The sequence below is a fragment of the Blastocystis hominis genome, assembly GCF_000151665.1.
Source record: "Blastocystis hominis, Singapore isolate B (sub-type 7) whole genome shotgun sequence assembly, scaffold_1".
In the NCBI taxonomy this organism is placed as follows: domain Eukaryota; class Bigyra; order Opalinata; family Blastocystidae; genus Blastocystis; species Blastocystis hominis.
The window spans coordinates 1272860-1297054 of NW_013171816.1; the positions used below are offsets into that span (position 1 = coordinate 1272860).

At 47.2% G+C, this 24195-nt stretch overlaps 15 protein-coding genes; 7 read left to right on the forward strand and 8 right to left on the reverse strand.

Moving 5' to 3' along the window:
* Window positions 1–1364: 1364 nt before the first annotated feature.
* GSBLH_T00001043001 (uncharacterized protein) lies at window positions 1365–1916 on the forward strand (the record flags this gene model as incomplete). Its single annotated transcript, XM_013039366.1, has 4 exons — window positions 1365–1412; window positions 1445–1519; window positions 1550–1622; window positions 1654–1916. The coding sequence occupies 4 exons, from the start codon at window positions 1365–1367 to the stop codon at window positions 1914–1916; spliced, it is 459 nt and encodes a 152-aa protein (XP_012894820.1).
* A 230-nt stretch (window positions 1917–2146) lies between these two features.
* On the forward strand, window positions 2147–2631 carry GSBLH_T00001044001 (uncharacterized protein). XM_013039367.1 has 2 exons: window positions 2147–2214; window positions 2246–2631. The coding sequence occupies exons 1-2, from the start codon at window positions 2203–2205 to the stop codon at window positions 2615–2617; spliced, it is 384 nt and encodes a 127-aa protein (XP_012894821.1). The 5' UTR covers window positions 2147–2202; the 3' UTR covers window positions 2618–2631.
* A 674-nt stretch (window positions 2632–3305) lies between these two features.
* On the reverse strand, window positions 3306–4089 carry GSBLH_T00006185001 (uncharacterized protein; the record flags this gene model as incomplete). Its single annotated transcript, XM_013039368.1, has 4 exons — window positions 3306–3429; window positions 3462–3598; window positions 3629–3964; window positions 3994–4089. 4 exons carry the CDS (start codon window positions 4087–4089, stop codon window positions 3306–3308), a joined length of 693 nt encoding a protein of 230 aa, XP_012894822.1.
* A 428-nt stretch (window positions 4090–4517) lies between these two features.
* On the reverse strand, window positions 4518–4736 carry GSBLH_T00001046001 (uncharacterized protein; the record flags this gene model as incomplete). Its single annotated transcript, XM_013039369.1, has 1 exon — window positions 4518–4736. One exon carries the CDS (start codon window positions 4734–4736, stop codon window positions 4518–4520), a length of 219 nt encoding a protein of 72 aa, XP_012894823.1.
* Window positions 4737–5072: 336 nt separating this feature from the next.
* On the forward strand, window positions 5073–6949 carry GSBLH_T00001047001 (uncharacterized protein; the record flags this gene model as incomplete). XM_013039370.1 has 7 exons in its annotated part: window positions 5073–5114; window positions 5149–5214; window positions 5246–5758; window positions 5790–6228; window positions 6261–6450; window positions 6481–6597; window positions 6629–6949. Exons 1-7 carry the CDS (start codon window positions 5087–5089, stop codon window positions 6947–6949), a joined length of 1674 nt encoding a protein of 557 aa, XP_012894824.1. The 5' UTR covers window positions 5073–5086.
* A 2788-nt stretch (window positions 6950–9737) lies between these two features.
* GSBLH_T00006186001 (uncharacterized protein) lies at window positions 9738–10485 on the forward strand (the record flags this gene model as incomplete). Its single annotated transcript, XM_013039371.1, has 2 exons — window positions 9738–10121; window positions 10150–10485. 2 exons carry the CDS (start codon window positions 9738–9740, stop codon window positions 10483–10485), a joined length of 720 nt encoding a protein of 239 aa, XP_012894825.1.
* Window positions 10486–11097: 612 nt separating this feature from the next.
* GSBLH_T00006187001 (uncharacterized protein) lies at window positions 11098–11446 on the forward strand (the record flags this gene model as incomplete). Its single annotated transcript, XM_013039372.1, has 4 exons — window positions 11098–11123; window positions 11154–11217; window positions 11248–11349; window positions 11381–11446. The coding sequence occupies 4 exons, from the start codon at window positions 11098–11100 to the stop codon at window positions 11444–11446; spliced, it is 258 nt and encodes an 85-aa protein (XP_012894826.1).
* Window positions 11447–11477: 31 nt separating this feature from the next.
* GSBLH_T00001048001 (uncharacterized protein) lies at window positions 11478–13274 on the reverse strand (the record flags this gene model as incomplete). XM_013039373.1 has 7 exons in its annotated part: window positions 13107–13274; window positions 12994–13074; window positions 12902–12960; window positions 12622–12868; window positions 12262–12591; window positions 12001–12231; window positions 11478–11970 (listed from the first exon to the last, which is right to left on the reverse strand). Exons 1-7 carry the CDS (start codon window positions 13214–13216, stop codon window positions 11478–11480), a joined length of 1551 nt encoding a protein of 516 aa, XP_012894827.1. The 5' UTR covers window positions 13217–13274.
* Window positions 13275–13296: 22 nt separating this feature from the next.
* GSBLH_T00001049001 (uncharacterized protein) lies at window positions 13297–14933 on the reverse strand (the record flags this gene model as incomplete). XM_013039374.1 has 7 exons in its annotated part: window positions 13297–13605; window positions 13636–13857; window positions 13887–14367; window positions 14398–14531; window positions 14563–14641; window positions 14672–14849; window positions 14879–14933. 7 exons carry the CDS (start codon window positions 14931–14933, stop codon window positions 13309–13311), a joined length of 1446 nt encoding a protein of 481 aa, XP_012894828.1. The 3' UTR covers window positions 13297–13308.
* Window positions 14934–15074: 141 nt separating this feature from the next.
* GSBLH_T00006993001 (uncharacterized protein) lies at window positions 15075–15415 on the reverse strand (the record flags this gene model as incomplete). The annotated part of the gene is made up of 2 exons (XM_013039375.1): window positions 15075–15230; window positions 15263–15415. 2 exons carry the CDS (start codon window positions 15413–15415, stop codon window positions 15075–15077), a joined length of 309 nt encoding a protein of 102 aa, XP_012894829.1.
* A 1740-nt stretch (window positions 15416–17155) lies between these two features.
* Window positions 17156–17720, reverse strand: GSBLH_T00006188001 (uncharacterized protein; the record flags this gene model as incomplete). Its single annotated transcript, XM_013039376.1, has 4 exons — window positions 17156–17201; window positions 17232–17399; window positions 17443–17546; window positions 17580–17720. 4 exons carry the CDS (start codon window positions 17718–17720, stop codon window positions 17156–17158), a joined length of 459 nt encoding a protein of 152 aa, XP_012894830.1.
* A 125-nt stretch (window positions 17721–17845) lies between these two features.
* GSBLH_T00001050001 (uncharacterized protein) lies at window positions 17846–19732 on the reverse strand. XM_013039377.1 has 4 exons: window positions 19647–19732; window positions 18183–19617; window positions 18060–18151; window positions 17846–18028 (listed from the first exon to the last, which is right to left on the reverse strand). The coding sequence occupies exons 1-4, from the start codon at window positions 19710–19712 to the stop codon at window positions 17873–17875; spliced, it is 1749 nt and encodes a 582-aa protein (XP_012894831.1). The 5' UTR covers window positions 19713–19732; the 3' UTR covers window positions 17846–17872.
* A 500-nt stretch (window positions 19733–20232) lies between these two features.
* GSBLH_T00006189001 (uncharacterized protein) lies at window positions 20233–20690 on the forward strand (the record flags this gene model as incomplete). The annotated part of the gene is made up of 4 exons (XM_013039378.1): window positions 20233–20327; window positions 20364–20439; window positions 20471–20531; window positions 20563–20690. 4 exons carry the CDS (start codon window positions 20233–20235, stop codon window positions 20688–20690), a joined length of 360 nt encoding a protein of 119 aa, XP_012894832.1.
* Window positions 20691–21301: 611 nt separating this feature from the next.
* Window positions 21302–22506, forward strand: GSBLH_T00001051001 (uncharacterized protein). XM_013039379.1 has 2 exons: window positions 21302–21409; window positions 21447–22506. The coding sequence occupies exons 1-2, from the start codon at window positions 21319–21321 to the stop codon at window positions 22463–22465; spliced, it is 1110 nt and encodes a 369-aa protein (XP_012894833.1). The 5' UTR covers window positions 21302–21318; the 3' UTR covers window positions 22466–22506.
* Window positions 22507–22964: 458 nt separating this feature from the next.
* On the reverse strand, window positions 22965–24191 carry GSBLH_T00001052001 (uncharacterized protein; the record flags this gene model as incomplete). XM_013039380.1 has 8 exons in its annotated part: window positions 22965–23063; window positions 23093–23295; window positions 23326–23466; window positions 23498–23656; window positions 23686–23732; window positions 23767–23853; window positions 23885–24050; window positions 24082–24191. 8 exons carry the CDS (start codon window positions 24189–24191, stop codon window positions 22990–22992), a joined length of 987 nt encoding a protein of 328 aa, XP_012894834.1. The 3' UTR covers window positions 22965–22989.
* Window positions 24192–24195: the final 4 nt, after the last annotated feature.

Here is a 24195-nt window from a genome sequence, read left to right on the forward strand (position 1 = left end):
CAACCTGCTGCTGCAATAAATCTGGTTGCTGCTGTGACAAGAAGGAATGCTGCTGCTGTGAGGAATGCAAGTGTGGTGACAACTGTCAATGCACTGCTGAGAAGAAATGTTGCAAAGAATGCAAGTGTGGTGACAAGAAGGAATGTTGCTGCTGCAAAGAATGCAAGTGTGGCGATAACTGTCAATGCACTGCTGAGAAGAAATGTTGCAAAGAATGCAAGTGTGGTGATATGAAGGAATGCTGCTGCTGCTGTGAGGAATGCAAGTGTGGAGACAATTGTCAATGCACTGCTGAGAAGAAATGCTGTGAGGAATGTAAGTGTGGTGACAAGAAGGAATGCTGCTGCTGTGAGGAATGCAAGTGTGGCGACAACTGTCAATGCACTGCTGAGAAGAAATGCTGTGAGGAATGCAAGTGTGGCGACAATTGTCAATGCACTGCTGAGAAGAAATGTTGCAAGGAATGTAAGTGTGGTGATATGAAAGAATGCTGCTGCTGCTGTGAGGAATGCAAGTGTGGCGACAACTGTCAATGCACTGCTGAGAAGAAATGCTGTGAGGAATGCAAGTGTGGTGACAAGAAGGAATGCTGCTGCTGTGAGGAATGCAAGTGTGGCGACAACTGTCAATGCACTGCTGAGAAGAAATGTTGCAAAGAATGCAAGTGTGGCGACAACTGTCAATGCACTGCTGAGAAGAAATGTTGCAAAGAATGCAAGTGTGGAGACAACTGTCAATGCACTGCTGAGAAGAAATGCTGTGAGGAATGTAAGTGTGGTGACAAGAAGGAATGCTGCTGCTGCAAAGAATGCAAGTGTGGCGATAACTGTCAATGCACTGCTGAGAAGAAATGTTGCAAAGAATGTAAGTGTGGTGATATGAAGGAATGCTGCTGCTGCAAAGAATGCAAGTGTGGCGACAATTGTCAATGCACTGCTGAGAAGAAATGTTGCAAAGAATGTAAGTGTGGTGATATGAAGGAATGCTGCTGCTGTGAGGAATGCAAATGCGGAGACAACTGTCAATGCACTGCTGAGAAGAAATGTTGCAAAGAATGTAAGTGTGGTGATAAGAAGGAATGCTGCTGCTGCAAAGAATGCAAGTGTGGCGACAACTGTCAATGCACTGCTGAGAAGAAATGTTGCAAAGAATGTAAGTGTGGTGATAAGAAGGAATGCTGCTGCTGCTGCAAGGAATGCAAATGTTAATATCTCCAAGAATCTTACTTAGCCTGTATTAATTATCACGTTTGTTAAAAACAGAAATCAATCACTCTGTAAATTCATTCTAAGCACAATTAAATGAGCGGAACTAGTAATGATCTATGATGATCTGACACGATAGATTTAGCAGAAAGGAGACTCATGGGTGAAAGGAAACAATGGAGAAAAGATCATCCTGCAGGCTTCTCTGTACATTGCATTCTTGTTCTCTGCTATTATAGGCACATCCTGTCACATTGCCAGATGGAACTATTGATTTGAAAAGATGGAAGTGTGTTATTCCTGGAAAACAGGGAGTGGATTTTTGCTACTCTGATAATGTATAGACTATATGGGAAGGAGGAAAGTATAACTTGGAAATTATCTTTCCTGATGATTACCCTTCTGTCCCTCCTAGATGTGATTGAGAGTCTGTCAACATTATGTGTAGGCGTTTTTAAGCCTGTTCTGTTTCACCCTAATGTCTATCCCTCAGGCACAGTTTGTTTGAGCCTTTTAAATCCTAAAAAGTCCGAGTTCGGCTGGAGGCCTTCGATATCTGTAAAAGAAATCCTGCTTGGGATCCAACACTTATTAGAAGCTCCTAATTGGGCAGATCCCGCGCAGGCAGAACCTGTTGTTGTGCATCAGTGCTATTTTCTATTGAGGACTAACTCTATAGAAAGTCCGAAGCTGCATATGAAGAACATGTGAAAGCCTTTGTGAAGAGCTATATGGAGCGTAGCCGTCAGGCGAGCAAAGAGTAGGTATCCAGAATATTGGGCATATATATTTTTATCCTCTAATTGTTTTTCCCTTTGTTTGTGTAATAAGGATGAAATACTAATATCTTTTTGTGTTTATACTTGATAAAATACTAGCATTACGGGATGGATTATGCTGTCTTCTATACTATCAAGTTTACATATATTTTTGTATTGAGAAAGAGTTTACTATGGATTCTGTTGTGAGTAGTTCTGTTAGTGGCTTCTGTGATAATATGTTGAAGGAGGTAACATTTTCGGTAATTTTTGCAATTGTAGCTTAAAACCTTCAGATTAAGCGTCTGGGGAAAGTGGCTTGGTTACCTTGCTTCCCTGTTTTGTTTAGGCGCACTGTTTTCCTTTGGAAAGTACAGTAACTTCTTCCATTGGATTATCGCCCTCGTACTGCTTCTTGCCGTTGTTGCATTGATCTGGTTCCCATGCTTCAAGTGCTTCAGTAGCATTAAGAATATCAACGAGAAGCTTTCTGCTGCTCACAATCCCTTGATTATTGGTGTTGTCATGCTTCTGACGTGCTGGAGTTTCTGGAAGCCCACCATCATTGGTGCCATCCTCATTGGTATTGCTGGTCTCTTCGATATTATCGGATCCTTTGTCGATAAGAAGGGTGGCAACGATAGCATGGTTTAACCGTTACGTTTTGTGGTGAATTTGTTAGAATAAACATTGGAATAAGCTCCAAATTCTGACAGGGTCTTTATCGCTACCTGAATCATATCGAAAAACGTAGAAACACTCAATCGCAGTGACTTTGCATCTACGGCTCTAAAATGCCTGCAATTCAGGAGAAACAACAAACTCAGACACAACTAAAGTTTTTCCGCTAACTTCGTATGTTCTGTCGACTTTTTCTGGAGAGAGCTCCGGATCCACTTCCAGAACCTGTTTTACGATAGAGGCATATTCCTCCGAAGGAAACCCGATCTTAATATCGCTAAAGTCTAACGGTGCAGAAACAACCTTACCCAAAAGAGTGGAACGTCATGAAAAATTATGAAAAAACAAACACTTCATATATTATCAAAACAAAGTGTACTATAATTAATTAAACCATATCCTCCTTGTCCTTCTCAGCCTTCATCCGTTTAAGCTCTATTTGATGTTTGTCCTTCCGAGACAACTCCTTCATCGTTTTATTTAACTTTCTCTCCTTATCGCTCTTTCTGCACGACTACGTCTCAACTCCACCTCCCTCACCCACATAGTAGAAGCATGCAAACACGATAAAAACGAGCATGATCCACAAGAAGACATTGTTGTTAAACAGCCAGGAAATGTACTCCAAGTACTCGATCTGCACGCCGAAGATTCGTGCTCGTCAAGGATCTCCACGCTGCACAACTCTGCACGCAAGGATATCAATCACTTCGGACTGCGCAGCATAATCGCCGAACGCTTTCGAGCAGAACTGCAGAAGCGGCAGGACCGTCATGAGGATCAGACTACACGATCGAGCGAGAGGAGAAGGAAAAACCCTCCGTTGAACACGAGCGACGTGATCAGCGTGTCGTGCGGCTCCATTTCGTGCACGTTCATGAGGAACATGCGCAGACCGAAGCTGAATCCGCCGTTGATCGTGCAGAACATGAAATACAGCGCGAAGACGAGCAGCTACGCGTAACGGCGGGCACGCACTCGCACCAGAACGGAGGCCAGGATCGGGAAGTAGTCGTTCAGACCGATGAACATCGAGTTGAGGAAGGGGAAGAGCGAGACGCCAGTGAATTGCTTGGGGAAGACGTAGAAGATCAGCTGGAGCAGCCACAGGATGGAGATGATGATGGAGAGAATGCCGAGAATCAGCTTCGCCACGGGCAAGAGAGGGTTGTTTTCTTTGTAGTTGAGATGCTCCGCGCGGAGTTTCAGATAGTCATTGTCCAGCTCCTTGCATTCTGCTCGGTACTGGTCCAACGCCTTCTTCGCCTCCTTCTTCAGCCGGCGCTTTTCCTTCCATCCCAGCGAGCTGTTCTTCGTGCCCTACGATCGAGTCCCTGCACTGCCCACACTTCCATCATCTGCGTAATCGACTCGCCCTGCGCAATCAGCTCCTGGATGCGCACCGCGATGCCCTTCTTCTCCTCGTTGAATCGCTCCTTCGGCATGTAGGTCGGGCGGTTTATAAACCCACTTTCCCTCATTCGAGACAAGAGCGACTTACTAGATCAGCTTGTAGGGAAGCCCGATGATGCCGATGCCAGCGAAGATCACGAAGAAAAGCCACCCGATGATGCAGAAGAAGGCGATCATGCGGATGAAGATAGAGACAGGGATGGAAAGAGTCTCCGATACGCTGGTGACACTATTCGCAGCATCGATTTCCTCAGGAGACAAAAAGTCCTCGACTGCGATCTTGTCCTCCCAGTTGGAAACTATGCTTAGATAAAATCACTGGAACTACGAATCAGCGTATCATCAGGATTCATATCGATGAGGAAGGTATTGTTTGCAGACACGGTGAAAGACTCGATATCAATATCTGTCTCCTTAATGAGCAGGCAGAAAATAGTTGTCAACGCAGCGACCACCACGATCACTCCCAGCGTCCAAGAGCAAGCCGATCGGCAACGCTCTCCCGTTGGAGGTTGTTCGATATCCATCGTTTCGTAGAAGAATACGACAAATGGGAGAACAACGCAGAGAAGAACAACGATGATAACAAACAATGTGTACCAGATGAACGTAAAAGGAATACGATCGCATCCTGTTCCATTTGCGTTACAGCCAATTGCTCCTCCTGCGTTAGCCACATCCAACGGGAAGAAGCAGATTGCAGAAACGGCTATGGTCAAAGATAATATCTATACGCTCAATCGAACCGTTGCCTGTAGTACGAAGACTATTTTGCCAGCATAGAATCCTTTTGCAAAGTCGTCAGAGAGATAATAGTACATGAGCCTCCATCCAATCAAAATTGTGAAGACAGGAAAGAGGATCAGTAATATAAGTAATGTAATATCAATCATCTTTGATATATAACAAGATTTGCTTCAAATGACACGAAAAGAAGCTTTGCCAAAATATGCTGGAAATCGGGAGATCCAGAAAATGCTCCGACTTTCTCACCAACTCCAAAAATTGAGAGCTTTGGGGTTGAAAGTGATGCTCCCTTCGTCCAAACTAACAAAGAGTAGAAGAAGCGCTCATGGGTCCTAAAGTCATAGCGAGTAAAGATGAAACTTCAGTACCTTTAGAACAAGCAGAAACGTCTTTTTCAGATGTGACAGGAAGTAGATTTTTAAAATCGAGTTTATGATTCAGATAGTGAAGACAGAATGCATCGCCAGCAATTTGCTCGCAATATCGCTTTCTTTGGGGAAGAGGGACAAAGACAAATCGAAAATGCGCATATTGCTATTGTGGGTTTAGGAGGAGTTGGAAGCCACGCAGCTCACATGCTTGCTCGCTCCGGTGTCGGCAACTTCTCGTTTTTTGATTTCGATGTCGTGACTGTCTCTTCGCTCAATCGTCATTCCGTGGCTGTGAGAAAAGATATCGGCAAACCCAAAGTGGAAGTCATGAGAGACCACATCTTGGAGTTCAACCCAATGGTAAATATCACTGTACAGCGAGTTCTGGTGTCGAAGGACAATCTGCCTTCGTTGATCGATTCTTCCTGTGATTTTGTTGTGGACTGCATTGATGACTACTCCTCGAAAGCAGATCTCCTCGAGTACTGCATTCGGAACAATATCAAGGTGATCTCAAGCATGGGAAGTGGATGTCGCAGCAATCCCACTTCGCTTCTCTTCACCAACATCACCGACGTGAAGTGTAAAAGTTCCTCCGTCACTCACCACAGTAGACGATCCCCTAGCCGCGAAGATTCGCCACACACTAAAAAAGCGCGGCATCGACTTCGATTCGAGCGAGTTTTCCAACCAAACCACCGAGACGGATTCCATGAAAGCCACGATCGTGAACACATCGTCCGGTGTTTTCATTCCGTGCGTGTCTTCCTACGAGAAGCCAGTGGTTTCCATCATGTCTTATGAGGAAAGCAAGCAGGAGAAGACGCAGGAGAACGACATGATGATCGAAGCTGCGCGGCAATCCAACTCGGAAGAACCCAAAGTGGCGGAAGCGATCGCTGCACCGAGCTCTTCGACGATGCGCTATCGCACGATTCCGGTGTATGGTGAGGTGTTCGAATCGTGGGTGACGGCTGTAGGATGTGTTCCAGCCGCTTTTGGGAACGCAATCTGCTCGTATATTCTGCACTCACTGTCTCATAAGTCCTTCCTGTACCTCTCTGGATGCCTTTCCTGAGAAATAGGGCGAGTTCGGTCGTGCCTTTATCGCAAGACGTGTTGCTAAAGCTGTGCAACACTCTGCAGACCAAGGAGAAGAAGCTGTACGGGAACACGGCGCTTCCCATCGATCGCTTCGATGTAATGTTCCTGGTGCAAAGCATCTTTCATCAGCGCAGCATTCTATCGGGGAAATCCATCGCAGGATCGAGGCTTGTAGGCTGCAGATCGACTAGTCTCACATAGGAACTAACTCGCTGGGATACGTCGAAGCCACCTACGCTGGATAACGTTGTGCTGCTGACTGCGGAGGAGTGTAGAAAGCACGAATCGACTCCATTCGCGGAGATCGATCCTGCCATTGTTTGCGTTTGTGAGTGGTGTGCGATTGTAGAAAAGCAGAGTGCAGAGTGTGATCGATCGCTTTGCAACTCCCGAGCTCCGTGATCAATGCTATTTCTGTGTTGTTTGTATCATCAAAGAAGCCATTCATATTCGTATTGTTTTAATAAGGTCATCACTTGTTCGTGCGATGAATCGATCTTGCTCGCCAGAAAGAGAATTCGTTTGCTTTCAGGAATATTCCCGATTTCGTGATAACACTGAGCCATATCGATATACACCGAGATCTCGAGACTGCACCGCGCTCGCACCTTCTCATAGCAGTAGATCGCCTTTTTGTATTGTTTGTTTCTCTTCAAGAGCTCCGCTTTGAGGAGCAGTAACTAGATCACAGGCACACTGCTACATTTACTCCCATGCAGTTCTTATCGATCGAAAGCCCCTTATTGACTGTCTGATGCGCATTTTCCAGGTTTCCGGCCTGGATCCAGGCGCGTGCGAGTCGGCAATACGCATTCATACAGCCAGGAAAGATCGTGAGAGCTTGACAATAGTGAGCAGCAGCGGTTCGATTGTCTTTTCTCAGGTAATGGCAATCGCCCAAGCCTAGCCAGACTCGGTAGTCCGAATCATCCTCGCGAAGCGCATTTTGAAAGTACTGGAGGGCTGACGACGCGTCTCCTCGGTGCAGATATTCCTCTCCCAACAGATAATGCCCATAGCAGTAGGATGGATGCTTCTCACAAACACTAACTAAATGATGGATCGATTTCTCTTCGTTTCGAAGCAGGTCGCGATTGCACAACACAACAGCGGTCTACAGGTCACACGCCGTTGGCTGCGATCACCTCCTTCAAGTCTTTCTCATAGCGTTCGACTTCAACGCCCAACGAAACGAGAGCGCTGGCGTGCTTTTGAACAAACAGCACGCTACTGTACCGATCGATGCCTTCTCTCCACCACGGACAGAGCTGGCGAAGAGCTTGGTACGACGAAAGAGCTTCCGCGTATTGCGAGCGATCGTGCTGAGAAATGAACTGATAATACAAAGAGAGAGGCGAAGACAGTGTGGAGGGAGGAGTGTGACGCACTAAGCAACTATCTTGGATGCCTAATTGAATGACGCGACAGAGAAGAGCGTCGTTCTTGTCCTCTGTTTCAATTTCCTCGACGACTACAACCATTAAATGCATCCCAAGGAGTGAAGCTACAAATTCCGAGCTTGTGGAGTGCCTTTCTCACGCTAAGCAATCTCTTGTCTTTGTGGTAACTTGACATGTATGTGCTTTTGGCGAGATCCTTCTTTCCTAGTTGCATATAGATGTCTCCCAGAAGCTTCAGGAGAGCAGCAGAACGCAGCGGACCATCCTAAGGAGTAGAGCAAAATAACGAACAATACTGGAACCATTTCTAATAGAGCAGCAGCCTTGGCATACTCGGAGAGATGGTAGTAGCTTCTTGCCTGTAAAATACTATTTTTAGCAAATATCAAATGTCAACTACGTAGACTCAGCCGAATTGCAGCCACCCAAGCACAAGATACATCGATAATACAATCCCTTGTGATAGAGTGCTTTTCCAATATAGAGCAACCACTTTGAATCTCGATGTAATAGATTTGACTCTTCAGCAAGGATTAACGCTGCACTTCAATAACTCTTACAACTACTACCGTCATCATATAGCTCATTATCAATCAAGTCCTCGATGGTATTTTCTATAGTAGATACCATTCAAACGAATGAGTAATTGTCAGAGTTTTCGGATATCATATTTTTGTCCGCTATTTGATTTAATGAGTCTCAAAACCGACGCCGAGTATAAAAAGGAATATACAACATTCATACAGAATCTGTCAAGTGAGTTTGTGAAGATTTACCCTTCAGACTCTGCTGGCAAGGATTTATTATACATATTTATATAGAGCCTAAATATATAATCGAAACCAAAGCAACGAATGGCGACGAACTCTCTCGTGTATCGACTTTCTTGGAATGGAACCAGAAAGACCAACCACCTGTATCAAGCGACTTACTAAATGGATTCATGAAGAACTGGGGTGGTATCCGATCTGTATCTCCTTCTGGGAAATACTATCTGTTATTCGGAATGTGAAAGAGATCAATGGCTTTGAGGTGGGTGTGATAGAATCAGAATCCTATAAGGAAGTGTGCCAGGTTCGTTTTGAAGGTTATTCTCCTGCTAGTGGCTTATTTTCCGGGATTGCGTGGGATAAAGAAGAAAGGAACATTGCGTATTGTCCATTATTTATTCTCTTGATGCACCTAGTATGGCCTGTAGTCCGAAGCCACTGCCATTCACTTATGATACGCCATGGCTATCCAATACATCTGTTGTTGATATGATTCCATGTGTAATCAATCTCACTAAGGGCGATTCCTTCTTTTTGGACAACCTTCCTCCTTGTTATTCCTATGGACAACCTGTTTGGTGTTCAGAATCGTTGCTCTGCATGATCGGTTGGTACAAAATGCCTGTCCATGAGAGTATGGATTCATTCTGCACGCTTCCCTCATCACTTCTGTTTTATGATCTGAATACTCACACAGTGGACATTCTAGACCTCGAAGTAGCTTGTTATCCGCAGTCGTGAGTAGGAATAGTGCAATCCTCAACTCGTTCGATTCAATTCGGCAAAGAATCAACTCATCGTTTTGGGGCCTCATCGAAGCGTTCTTTCTCACAATTCGTCCTTGCAAATCATAGCGATTGATGTGCCATCCAAGACATGGAAACTGCTTGTAGACCATCAGGAAACACCTCGAGCAGACGGGTATGCCGGAATCTTCTTTTTCTCGCTTCCAGACACGTCATTCTCTTCAGACGGATCATATCCTCTCTGCTTTTGTGCATTTCCTTGACCATGGAAGGAGTTTTTTGTGAACTGCATTCAGGGAACGAAGTGCGTTTGTTACTCCATCAATACATCTACCCCAGACACCATTACTTGGAACGATTCCCCCTTTTCTTTTACCGAGTACGTCGGCGAGGTGTGGGGAAGCAAAGCCTATCGACTAAGCGCTCCCGATTGTCCTCCTTGTCTTGCGCTGTATGAGAATGGAAGATTCTTTCAAGTATGCGAGACAGGATTGAGATCGATTGAATCAGGCCTGTATTCTTCGCTCATTCAATGGAGTGTGATGAGTTCGAAGGATCAGAACGGTTGTGGAATGATTCTCTATGAACCGTCCAACGAACAGAGCGATTCGATGATCGTTTTGCTTCACGGAGGACCGCACAATTGCTTTGCAGCCTGCTACACGCCCGATATTTTGTTTTATGTGCATCAGAAATACACCGTTTTGGTTCCAAACTACCACGGATCGTTCGGGGCGGGCGACGCTTTTCTGCACAGTTTGTGCGGACACATAGGAGATATTGAAATCCGTGATGTTCTGGATAGTATCGAGACGGCGCTGAGAGCGAGGCCAAGCCTTTCTCCTGACTCTCTTTATTTGATGGGAAGTAGTTATGGAGGTTTTATCGGAATGAAACTTTTACAAACGAGACCGACCTTGTTCCGAGTAGTCGAATTGAGTGTCTTTGATGTAGTATGCGATTCTGCGGAATGGAGTTTTTGACACCGTAACGATGTTGACTGCATCCGACATGTCTTCATGGATGCTGGTCCTCGCAGGGATCATTCCTTCGCGAGGGGAGCCAACAGAGAAAACACGAATGGTCCTGAGAGGACAATATGTTTATTCACTCGAGGATTTGCAGAGAATCTATGCAGTGAATCCGATTAGGGAGATGGAGAAGGTGGAGACTCCGATCTGCTTTATTTTGGGAGGAAAGGACTGTCGCGTTGTAAATCAGCAAACGTTCGAGGCTTATCGCTTGCTAAGGAGTTATGGAAGAGATGTCGAGTCGAGTCTTGGATGGTAATTTAGTGTAGAATCGTAATGAACGAAAACGATAACCATATGCTTCGATCTGCGTGTTCGAGTATTCTCACTTGCATCAATGTGCAAAAAAGATTCGCAAAAAACGACAACTGCAGGATTCGAACCTGCGCGGGCAAAGCCCAACAGATTTCTAGTCTGTCTCCTTAACCACTCGGACAAGTTGTCTTGTATATCTTCTAAAGTTATACCTATATATGGGCTGTGGATAAGTATTGATTCTTTCCATTGTTTGTTTAATACGATTATTAATATGGAACAGATTGATCCGGAAGTTAAGAAAGTAGTTGTCTACGTTTTCGATTGAGTTTGTAGAGTTTTGATAATCTGGTCGAAGAAACCAGGAAAGAAGCGATCGATATAATAAAAATTAAGATGCCTAAAAAGATTATCGCATTAAATGAATTGTCGAAAGTTTGCTTACTTTAAATGCTCTCAATCTACTAGGATATTTTAGTTTGTCTGGAGCCAGATAAAGCCCATATTGAAACAAGGGACGCCATTATTCCTCCGAATGAAGTAGGGTACTGGGTGTGGTCCTAAACGTGAGGTGATTTGCAAACAGCTAGAAAAAATAAAGTCAGAGCTATGGGATATGATCAACTATATCCTTACTGTGAAGTAAGAGTGCAATGTGTCCTGTGTTGTTAGATTCTATATTTCTCTGAATCTTCCGCGAAAGGAAGATGGAAACAACTTTGGTGTGGAAGTCCAGGTATCGCATCTGTGCCCCATTTGATGGTAGAGTGAGATTATCAGCAATCTCTCGGATTCGTTGGACTCAGCTCGTCAAGTTCTGTCAGAAATGATCACTTACTTTGCAACTCGCGCTTCGTACATCGTGAGCGTATCGATTCTGTGTTCTGGGTGATCGTTAGAGTCGTCAAAACCCTCACATCGCTGATTACATGAATGGAATTGCGACATACGACAACAAAGAGTAAGCTTTGCGACTTGCTGCCATGCAGACTTCTTCTAATCTCTCAAGCCGTGATCGATATTCGGAATACATACGCTACTCTCTACGATCGCATCATGAAGAACTACGATAAGCTCATGAATCCCTGCGGTGTTCACACTGGTATGAAGTGGGACACGATGTACTGATCGTCTGTTTGTTCCACAAACACAGAAATAATAGTCCGGGTTGTACTTGTCCTCCTCTTTATTTCGACTATAACGCTGCTGGATTTCTTCAAGGCGCTTCCGATTCGCGCGCTCGCGTTCCTTCCTCGCCTCTTCCTCTTTTAGCTTCTCCAGCGAATCCTCCGCCTCGATTTTATTCACCACCACGTTTCGTTCGGGCTGGTAATCCTGCTTTCTCGCAGTAAATCGATCCATTTTCAGCATGAGCGACTGCTTCACATGTCCCACCGTGTTGGCGACATGGCTGCTCGAGGTGGTAACCGATTCGCGCTCCTTCTCTCGCACCAATTCCTGCAATCGCTTATCATCAAAGACAGGCGAGCTATGCATCAGAGAAGTCAACAAGACGCACACTGCGGAATCGTAGCGACGATGATGCGAAGAAGACGAAGAAGAATGGTGATGATGATGGTGATGATGATGAGAATGTCGATGAGAATGCGACCGACTTCTGGACCGACTTCTGGACCGATTTCGGCTGTTTGACCGGCTTCTTGACCGGCTTCTTGACGGACTTTTCGACGGCCGCCGGCGCGACGAAGTCGAGATCGCATCGCTCGATTCTTCTTTTGGCGTTTTCGGCCTCGCTCTCACTCCTTTCCCTCACTCCTACTTAATATTCACGGGGTCCTCTCCCTCCACGAGCACATGTCCGCGCGTTCGGATCTCTTTGTTGTTGTACACATCGTACATGATGTACAGCAAGTCCGCCTCCAGCACCTTCAGCACCTTCGCGGGGTACCATTTCATGTCCACTGCGTAGAACCCCATCACGCTGTCCCCCACGTGGATCTCGCACGGCTTTGTTTCGCGGTTATTCAGCGCGTCCAGCTTGATCAAATTCACCTCCCAGTCGCGCTTTACGACGATCGGAATCGTCGGAAGCATCACTGTTTGGTAGCGCTTGTTTGTGATCAGCCCGGTCACGAAGCGCCCGATCGTTCTGAAGGTGAAATAGGGGAAACGGGGAAACGTTGGGGTTTTGTCGCTGAAGGGAACCAAGGAAGTGTTGTCGTCGAAGTAGGGAGCGTAGAACTTCCAGAGCTCGCGAGGAGCGATTGCGAAACGGATGTAGAGATAACCAATGCCTCGCACATAGGAGTTATCTAAGCAATGGATTAATTCACTGAGTTCTTGGTAGGTGATTCGCATGCGTGAGAGTTTGTATAAAATGCAGAAGGCAGAGGAGGGATGACGAGACGAACCAATCACCAGCGGCTCTAACCATCAAATCCATACAACGAAAAACGAACCCAAGTCATGCACTTCTCGTTTTATCTCATTGATCACTTCCTCGATGTCCGTAAGGTCTCTAGAACCTAATACACATCCTTTCTCGACATACAGGACTTTGAAGAAATAGCGAGACTCCATAATATTCGATACCATAATATCTCCCAGATTGAAAGACTCTGCGTTTCCATTTCTAAATATGAGTCTAAAAGAAGAAGAGCATACATAGGGACTTCTCCCTCACGCTGAACATGCTGCTTCGCTAGTTTTGCCTTGAGTTGATTTTGATACTCGAGGATTGCATTTTGTCGGTATATCTCTGATGTATTAGGCATTTCCGATTAGATAAAACGATCGCCACCAACAACCAAAGATTTGAACCAATACTCAACGTTTTCCTTTTCAAACAAACAACTTCACACACACACTATAAGTCTTTCGCATTTTCCTTCTTCAATTCCTGGAGCGTCTTCTCCAGGAACTCCATTCTCTCCATCAGCATCGTCAGCTCCTTCTCCACATCATCCACCGTCATCTTCCCCTGTTTCGGCACATACGCGGGCATTGGAGAAGCCTCTCCATGTCCTCCCATCGACGTGGGCATCGGCGAGGCCTCTCGATGGGCGGTCGGCATGGACGCCATGGGCTTGTCTTCATGGACTTCTCCCACTTCGAACGGCACAAACTCATGCTTCAGCGTCTTCTCCACGCCCGGTTCCAGCGACTACGCGTCCAACCCCAGCTCATCGCCTACCATCAGCACGGGGAAGCTGTTCTGTCCGCATCGCCACTCCTCGTTGCTCATCGCGGGGATTCCGGCATAGGAAGGCGGGTACACGTCGGGCTGGTAGCCTTCGAACTTGCGCGGCACGATGAAGGGCAGCGGCTCGACGTCGCCCTGCCCCGTCAGCTTCATAATGCGCGCCACTTCGCAGCGATTCACGTCGCAGGCCTTCTTGGGAAGCATGCAGAGGCCCTAGAGAAAAGGAGAAACGTGGAAGCTACGCGCGCGGAGACGGTGGAGGAGTACTGGGAGAGCGGGTAGAGCGAGGACTCCATCACCTCGTAGTAGCGAATATTGCCATCGCCCTTGCCTGCAAGATAGAGCATGTTGGTGTCCGGGTCGAAGAACGGAAGCAGCGTGCCCGACGACTGATCCAAGGCGTCGTGGCTGATCGGCTTCGCCAGGTTGCGCAGATCCCACATCTTCCACTCGCGCTGCGAGGAGCGGTTGAATCCAGTGGTGATAATGCGTGGATGCTCGCCGGTCCACGTCATTTTGGAGCATTTCGTGCCGTTGTGCGGACTCCACTCCGCAATGATCCGATTCTCACGAGGATCGAAGAGACGGTTCATCTTGTCTTTGGAGGAGACACAGAACATATCGCCTCCATAGCTCCAGTGGAGATCCTGGGGAAGCGCCTTGAAATTGCACGTCATGACCTCATCGCCGAGCTTGCAGTCCCATACTTTGGCGGTACCATCGCTAGAGTGAGAGGAATCGGACAGGAACTACGCTGAAGCAGAGACAGCAATCAGGTTGGCTACAGGATTGAACTCCACAAAGGCGACCTTTCTGTGGTGTCCTGTAAGGGTCAGAAGCGGCTCCGTAATCGTTTCGGTCGGACCGCCCTCAGGGAACTCCCAAAGCTACCAATGAGATAATGACAGGAGATTCAACCATAATCGTAAGGTCTGCAGACGAGCTGATAATTTGCTCATCGTTAAAAGGGTTGAAATCGAAATCACAAAGATCTCCCCTAGACTTCACACCAAAAAATCTGAGCTACTTATGCCCAGATAGAAGAGGTAGTTGGTTGGGCATTCTTCCGGGAGTATTATGCTTTCGGATACAGATGGGACCACCACCACCGGCAGCAGGAAAAGCAAAATACTTAGAATTACCTTTGATGTAGTTCTGATCTCCTGTAGTCGTTGCCACTCTGAATCCTTGGTAGATCTCTTCAGCTAATCTTAAGGAATATCATAGTCTCAACGCTTCAGACCAGGACAAAAAACATGTCTATACTTTGATACTGGGGTATAATCCATGATATCGTTGATAAATGCTATTTAAAGACCGTTTCGTTCCAGTTATCAAACACATGCCCCAAAACAGGGGATCCCACTCCCATCTGTTTTTCACAAACAAAACGAAATACAAACACACTAGAAGGGAAACCTAGAAACACTTTAGAAGAGCTGACGTTTCTTTCGTTCCCAGTTCTGCTTTCCTATTTTCAAGTGACTGAACTCATCCTTCGACATGCCGAACAATTTCTCGAACTCCTCATCCGAGAGGTGGTACTGCTTTCGTTCGCGATCCACATCCCTCGGCAGCGTGGATCCCTACATCCCTCACCCTCTCTTTCCGCGCCTACCTTCAGCACTTCATACGGATATATGGTCAATTTATCACGAGGCAATGCGGCCAGTCGCTCCTGCTCTCGTCGGTACTCTTCCTCGTCGAATTCTAGGGTTTCTAAGGCGAGGGCGATGACTCTTACCAGGCTCGGAGAGCTCGGCGGGGGCATCCTCCGAATCGGAGGAAGAAACCGATGAATTGTCGTCCAGGAGCGAGTCGCGAGGCTTTTCTTCCTCTTCCTCACGCTCTGCAGGCTCTGCAGGCTCTACAGGCTCTGCAGGCTCCTTTGGTTCTTCAGGTTCTTCACGTACTTTAGGCTCTTCAGGCTCTACAGGCTCTACAGGCTCTACAGGCTCCTTCGGCTCTTCAGGTTCTTCATGTCTTTCAAGTTCCTTTGGCTCTTCCGACTCTTCTGATTCTTCCGACTCTTCTGATTCTTCTGGTTCAATAGGCTCTTTGGGTTCTTCCGACTCTTTAGGTTCTTCAATCTGTTTGGGTTCTTCCGGCTCATCCTGTTCCACTTGTGCTTCGGACTCCTCCTCAGGCTCTTCAGGTCTTGCGTCGAAGGCTTCGTTTCTTTCCGGCTTTTCAAAAGTCTCCAGTCGATCTCTCACATTTCCTTGGGATTCAAAGTCGGCGAGATGCTTGTTCTCCGCCTCCTCCGGTCTCGCGTCTCGACCCTCCTTTCGTCCTGATCGTTCGAACTCGTTCACACGATCTCGCACGCTTCCCTGCAGCTCGAAATCGTGGAGTTTTACGGGTTCTTTGGGCGTACTCAGGTCTTCAAATCGTTGGGAATTCTCGAATTCGCTCACGCGATCTCGTATGTTTCCCTGCAATTCGAAATCGTCCAATTCGATAGGCTCCTTCGGTTCACCCAGTCGATAGCGTCGCGCCGCTTCCTCAAACTCATCCACACGATCTCGCACGCTTCCCTGCAACTCAAAATCGTTCAGTTCTGCGGGCTCTTTGGGCTCGCCCAGTCGATCACGCCTCGCCGCTTCCTCGAATTCGTTCACGCGATCTCTCACACTCCCCTGCAACTCAAAATCATGTAAATCAGCAGGTTCTTTTGGTTCACCCAGTCGATAGCGTCGCGCTGTTTCCTCAAACTCATCCACACGATCTCGCACACTCCCCTGCAATTCGAAATCGTTCAGTTCCGCGGGTTCCTTCGGTTCACCCAGTCGATCGCGTCTGGCCGATTCCTCGAATTCGTTCACGCGATCTCGCACGCTTCCCTGCAACTCAAAATCGTTCAGTTCCGCGGGTTCCTTGGGCTCGCCCAGTCGATCTCGCCTCGCAGACTCCTCGAATTCGTTCACGCGATCCCGCACACTTCTTTGCAGCTCGAAATCGCTCAGATCCGCAGGCTTTTTCGGCTCGCCCAGTCGATCGCGTCTGGCCGACTTCTCGAACTCGTCCGTGCGCTCGCGCACGTTTCCCTGCGACTCGAAGTCCGTCATATAGGCGTTCTCCACATCGTCCGGTCTTCGATCCAGGCCCTCCCTCGTGGCTTTCTCAAACGCATCTGCGCGCTCGCGCACGTTTCCCTGCGATACAAAGTTTCTCATGTAGGCGTTCTCCACATCTTCGGGTCTTCGATCCACGCCATCACGCGTCGATTTCTCGTACTCGCCAGCGCGGCTCCGCACATTTCCTTGCGATTCGAAGTTCGTGTACGCATCGCTCGGAACTGAACTCGCATCCGGCTTCTCGTGGGGTCTTTCTTTCGCTCTTTCTTGGAGTTTCGTCCACGACGTCTTGCCGGTATAACCAGGATCACCGGGATAACCAGTGCGTGGAGGAATCGCAGAGCTCGGAGACTCTTCCACAAACATAGGCTCCTTTTCGTCACCAATCTCATTCTTGGGTTCGGGCGCATAAGAAGCTCCAGACTGGGTTTCTCTCATCGAACAATCAATGTGGGAGTAGCTGCCGTTGTTGAATTCCAGCTACACGTGAGCAACATGGAACATCGCTACCAAGTCATATAAAGCTTGGTTACAATTCGGGCAGAGAGAGTTCTCCAGTCGCTGAGCGCAATTGTTGCAAAAGGAACGAAGGGCTGTGTAACCATCGACACAAATTGTTTTTGCCTTGTAAAAAGAAGGTTGCAACACAGTTTGACAACTGAAGCAAACGAAATGTTCCTGAGATTTAAAATGAGCCCCAAAACCCACTGGATGGTAATACTTTCCCATAACGTGAATTCGATTGCTTCCCTGAATAAGTTTTTTACATCCTGCACAGTACACAGATATTGCCTTTTTGAAACAATTGTTACAGTATATAACGTTCTAGACAACTAGGAAGCACCCGTCCAAACTTACGTCTCTCATGCGAAAAGGGGCGTCAATGACACTTTTCTTACAGCCTTGACAAACCAAACACTCGTAATGATACTCAAGTTGATCGATCATCACCTCCGGAGTCGGTATCTCTTTCTTACAGAAATTACACACGTTCTTCATCAGACTTGACTAACAATAGTTAAAATGAAGATCAATTTATCCATGGGAGTTTCACTAGACCCTTTTGTCTCGCTTCAAACTTGAAGTTAAACACACGGTTCGGATGCATGGCCAACAAACAAAACGAAATATTAACAAGCAACTCATTACAATTAGAATAGACCATACGACTTACGCAGTTGGTTTCTTTTCCATTGAGGAAGTGTCTGATAGACCTTCTTGGACATCTTGAACACTAACTCAAAGTCACTATCCGAGAGGTGATACTCTCGTCTCTTCGGATCCACGTCCGCAGGATAAGGCATCGTCTACACATCGCTCCCAACAAGAAAAGGCCACCGTTAAAACCTGAAGACTGTAACTTTTAAGCTCTTCGACAGGCAGCTTCGACACGCGCTCCTGTTCCTTCAGATACGCCGTGTCCACATTATCTACACAGTGAGGGACGGATCCCACCGCTACAGCTCAGGACCTTTTCCTGCGGCAGGTCCGCTTCGTTTTGCTTCTCCTCCTCGTCCTCTCCGCGCATGCCCATGACGCCTTCCGGCTTGGGGGCATCGCCCGACGAGATGGCAGTGTTGGGAATCGCGTTGAGCATCGATGTCGACAGCGTGGTGTTCAGGTCGTCCGAGCTGCTCTCCAGCGCGATTTCGTCCGGTCTGCCGTCCGCTTTGTCTCCAGTCTCCGCCTCTTCTGGCTTGGCATTCAGAGCGTCCTCCTCCTCTTCTGGCTTGGTATTCTCGTCCTCCACCTCTTCTGGCTTGGCATTCAGAGCATCCTCCTCCTCGTCCACCTCGTTGATGGCCTCCGGTCTCCGGTCTCCGCTCTCGCTGTGCAAGGTTCCCTCGATGCTCTCTCGGTTCTTCTTTCGATAGTCTCCGTACTGCGGGTACGCGAACACGGTGGACTTCGCCACATCGCCCTGATCCTGGTACTCCTCCACCGTGGTCTGTCGCGTCGGCATGTAGCTGGTTCGCAGCATGTCCGTCACCGACACCACCCGCGTGTTCTTTGTCGTGCTCTCCGATGGCGGCGCCGGCGGCAACGACGGCTGGCGGAACTCCGGCTGCGCCTTCTTCTCCGTGGGCAGATCGACCTCGTCCTCCGACTCCGCGAAATCCACCCAGCGATCCTTGGTGCGGTACTCCTCCAGCATCTCGCGAGCGGGGCGGTCCGGACGGTTCTCGCTGCGACGGCGACGCTCCTCTTCTCGCTCCTGACGAAGCTTCTCTTCGGCCTGCTTGCGCTCCGCCTCGCGCTCCTTCCGCTCCTGTCTGCGCGTCTCGCGCAGCTTCATGTTGCGCTCTCTCTCCTCTTTGTGCTTCTGTCGCTCTGCCTCTCGGCGCTCTGCCCTCAGCTTCGCCGCTTTCTTCTCTTCCTCCTGGCGCTTCTCACGACGCTCGCGGCGCTGCGAAAGCTCCTCCCAACGCTTCGCTTGCTCCTCGGCGATCTGCTTGCGTTCCGCTTCCTCCGCCTTCCGTCGCTCTTCCTCTTCCTCCTTCTCTCTTCTCTTTCTTTCTTCCTCTTCCTCCTTTTCTCTTCTCTTTCGCTCTTCTTCCTCTTCCTTCTCTCTTCTCTTTCTCTCCTCCTCCTCTTCTCTTTCTCTTCTCTTCCTCTCCTCCTCTTCCTCCTTCGCTCTCCTCGCTCTCTCTTCCTCTTCCTCCTTCTCTCTCTGTTTCCTCAACCGCTCTTCCTCCTCCTCTCTCTGCTTTTGCAGCTTCTCTTCTTCCTCCTTCTCTTGGAACGATCGAATCAGGGACTCTTCCCGCTCATGAGCAGCCACATCTTCGTTCATTTGCATCTCCGACAGGCGCAAATTGTGTTCGTCCACTTCATCGTCAGGGTGGTCCTGGAAGTAGCAGAACTTGTGGTAGAACTTCTCTCCGTCGTACGCACGCTACATTGGACACCACCATTTCAACGTACAGAAGAACCCATCAGATGATTACACTTGGCGCAAGGCATATATTTCGTTTTTTTGTTACACTCCATGCACAGGGGCCTTATATACGATTCTCCGGCATAGTAAATGTCTTTACGCACATATTGAGAATCCTGGAAAGGCTTCTTGCAACAAAAGCATACGAAGTGGTTCTAGATATCAAACCAGACAGGGAAGCACGTACGCAATGGTAGAACTTTCCCATGGCTTCGATAAATTTGTCATCGGTAATATAGTCCTTACACTCGGCACACACTCTTTCAAACTCAACACTGTAGCAATTAATACAATATAAATTGTTCTAAAGTATAAATTCGAAAAGACTTCAAAAAATACTTTTCGCATACGGAACGCTTCGGAAGAAAGCGGCTTTCGACACTGGCAGCAACAAAAACACCGGTGGTGGTAGTTCTTTCCAGCAATCATAATTACCTTTCCATAAAGCTCCGAGTTGCACAAACTGCAAATCCCATCAACAGCAGGGGGTGTCATTGTATTTATTCCACGAAAAAAGTGATGGTATGACAAATAAACCGTTCAGGAGTTTCATTTTTCCCTAACCAATTTAAAATGACCAAAGTTCCCTTTTCCCTCACCTATATACAATATGACAAAGAGGACGGAATTGTTGGATGGGTTATGGCCCTCGTATCGTTAACACCGGTGTACTACGAATTGTGCTTAGCTTGATTACTTTTTAGCTTCTTTGTGTGCATCTTATGCTCTTCCATCCTTTTGCACCGGGATATGCATTCTGTCTTCTTTCTAATTCAAATGGTAACGGAAACACTCCTCTTCTGAAGGATAGATCTTGTGCACCATATTCAACCAAATACTAAAGCATCTTATAAAACAGCCACGCCCACTAAGTATGTGCTCATACTAGCATCTAATCTGCAGCTGGAGGGGTTCAGCAGACGTATGGAATGCCTTCCGATCATTCCCAATTCATGTCGTGCTTCTGTATCTATTTTACTTTGTGGCTGTGCAACAAGTGGGTGCTATTCTCCTTTAAACAATCTGAGTAGAGTGGTCCTGTCAAGTCAAGTTCAGAAAGTTTTGGCATTACTAATCCTTTGGATTGTCTGGGCTCTGGTTGTTAGTAGCCGAACCTATCTAGGTGAACACACGCTATCTCAGACGTTGGTGGGTATTTTAGTGGGATTTAGTTTTGGCTTATGTTGGTATTTTTTGGACGAGAAGGCATTTCTGTTTGACTGAGCGTGACGCTATAGTTTTTCCGTTCCTGGTACACAAAAATCGCCCAAACTCCTCTTTTTCGATGGTTCGATTTTAAGGTATTCGTCTCCGTGCCGATCTTGAGGCGTAGGACTATAGTAGGGTTCAGAATGTTTTCGAAAGGGAGAGGGAAATGGCTGAGGGATTTTATTGTCAATATGTCAAGGAAGACTAGTCCCTGTTTGTTCCATAAATATGCAACCGTGGCATGGAGCGATCATTCTAACGCTATTTTGTTCCTTGGGTGGTTTTGGCAACATATGTCCATTTAACGCCCGGAATATACTGCAATGAATACAACGGTTTAGGGATTATAATGGATAAATGCCATACATATCCTTTTGAAACGCCCAAGTAATGGCCGAAAATGGCCGTAAAATGGCAAAGATAACATTTCTCAATTTCTAACCATAAAGAATGAGTCAGATCAAGGCTTCTCACAAAAAGATTCTGGAAGAGCTCCTGAAGAAGGATTGTAATAAGGTTTGCTGTGATTGCAGAGCTAAGGGTAGGAGGTTGTGTTGTGGCTCAGCTTATTCGTTTAGGACCTAGATGGGCTTCTGCTACTCTGGGTAGCTTTATCTGCATTCGTTGTTCTGGAGTCCACAGAAACTTGGGAGTGCACATTTCTTTTGTGCGTTCTGTCTCTCTTGATAGTTGGAAGAATGAGCACATTAAGAACATGCAGAAGTGGGGTAACAAGAAGGTCAATGCCTTTTACGAGGCTAAGCTCCCCAAGAACTACCCTCGTCCTGACGAGCATAGTTCGATGGCTGAGTTGGAAAGATTCATTCGTGCTAAATACGAGCAGAGAAGATGGGTAGCCGACGACAAGTCCGAGTATGAGGAGGATGAAGAGGAGGAGGAGGAGGAGTACTCTGAGGAGGAGGAGAGAAAGCCCGTGAAGAAGGCTCCTGCCAAGAAGGCTCCCGTGAAGAAGGCTCCTGTGAAGAAGTCTCCTGCTAAGAAGCCTGTCAAGAAGCAGCTGGCGGATGATGATTTCGACGCTGATGACGATATGTTCAACATGTCTCCTGTCCCTGAACCTTCTCCTGTGTCTCCTATGACCGAGCTGTTCGGAGATATGTCTATTAATGCTAAACCCGCTCCCAAGGCGGCTGCCAAGCCTGCGGCTCCTGCTGCCCAGCCCGCGGTGAATCCGATGGCCTCCATCATGGATCTTTACAACAAGCCTGCTCAGCCCCAGCAGCCTCAGCAGCAGGCCCAGCAGCAGCCTCAGCAGCAGGCCCAGCAGCAGATGGGCTATGGTATGCCGCAGCAGCAGATGGGCTACGGAATGCCTCAGCAGCAGATGGGTTATGGTATGCCTCAGCAGCAGATGGGCTATGGAATGCCGCAGATGGGCTACGGAATGCCGCAGCAGCAGATGGGATATGGCATGCCGCAGCAGCAGCAGGCCCAGCAGCAGCAGGCTCAGCAGCAGCCCCAGCAGCAGATGGGATATGGAATGCCCCAGATGGGTTACGGCTATGGCATGCAGCAGCAGCCTCAGCAGCCCGCTCAGCAGAACCCTGCTACGATGAACTTCAACTTCGCTTGGTAAGGAGAGTAAAGTGGTCAGTTTTGTCGCTTGTTATCCTAATTTTTATGTTTGTTTGAGACTGGTAAATGTCTGCCGAGGGAAAGAGGGAACTGGAGATCAGCGAGGCGAGTGGGCGTTGGAAGGACCAGCGTGAATGGTAGTGGTGAGTCACCTTTTCTCGCAAATCGAAGTGAATCAGACGGAGCAAGAAGAGCTCAACAATATCCTTAAGGTAGAAATCTTTTTCTTACTGCGTTTGTAAAACTCAGGAAATCGACAACATTGGGGAAGGAGAATACCTCGTCCATTTAGTAGGAGCTGCGCTTATCGACGAGCGTGTACCCGAAGCGAAGATGGAGCTATCTGAAAAGTTAAAGAGTCTAAAGGAGAATGAGTGAGCGCTTTCTGCACTTGTAACACGGTAGAAAGGATCTCCAAAGACAGTTGGAATCCGAGAAGCAGCGTTGTGACCGATTACGCAGTTCTGTACACTATGCGTATTTGTTTGAAGAAACAACAACAAAGTGAGGGAAACTAGAGTGAGCTTATCCCGCCAACGGAAATCCGACGCTTTCGGAAGGACTAACAGGTCGATCAACTGAACTGAAGTGCTCGCTCACTACGCTTAGATGCCAACTCCACCCAAACCTGAAAGATAATGCCGAGACTCGTCCATGTGGTATACACCATCTTCACTATCTTTGTGACTGCGAGTAGTTAACGTGAGCATATACTGCACGTCTTGGGTGTTGAACGGACCGTCGATCGTCGGATTGCTTTTCAGAATATTCTCTCGAACGCAGCTATCCACCAGGTCTTTTGGAACTTGGATATTTCCCAAATGAGCGATCCTATCTCTTAGAACGGAAAGAAGAGCCCACTCTCGGAAGTTGAAGTTAAAAACTAGCAGAATGAGTAGCTGGAGGGGAAGAAGTTCCAAACAAATGAAAAATAGAATGGCATCCAAGTTGTTGGGGACGAATGAAATGCGGACCACATGGAAGATACTGAAGAGGATGAAGCTAGAATGGAGAGAATGGACGAGGACAAAACAGGAAATGAAACACGACGAGGATATTAAGGGCGATTTCGCAGATAAAAGTACCCACTGTTCTGTTCTCGCTGATGGAGAACCGACGGGACGCTGAAAGACCCAGCTGCATCAGAGAAACGAGGAATGCTAGTATCATGCATACCGCCTCTATGACATGTCTACACTCAAGAGAACTCAAGGCAAAAACAGATAAATACTGTCAGCGTAGCGGGTCCATGCGAAAGCTGCACAATTCTAGGACTAAAGAAGAAGAAGAAAAGCCAAGCACGATATAGCAAACAAATTCGAAAGCTACGAATACTCTCCAAATCCAACTAAGAAGTCTAGTATTTTTACATCGTGTTTCGTAAAGACTCTACAATGTCGGAGTAGAACACGACAGGTACATAAATATAGTGATATGAGGGAAGTAAAAAGGAATAAATCACACACGGATAAATCAGATATAAGACACACAGAGAGAGTTTTGCATTCTCTGCAACTTCGGGAAGAGACTGTGCAACTCGCAAAACAGTCCACAGAAGGGCATAGAGCAGAAACCAGAAAAATGAACTACAATTTTGAGTATATAAACGTGGGCTACTTTTTGATCGTCTGCTCATTTAAACAACATAGTACAATGAGAAATAGTACTTCTAAAAAGACAATTCCAAAGAGGATCAGGTTGACTATCGCATAGTTAGTCATCCTCATTGTA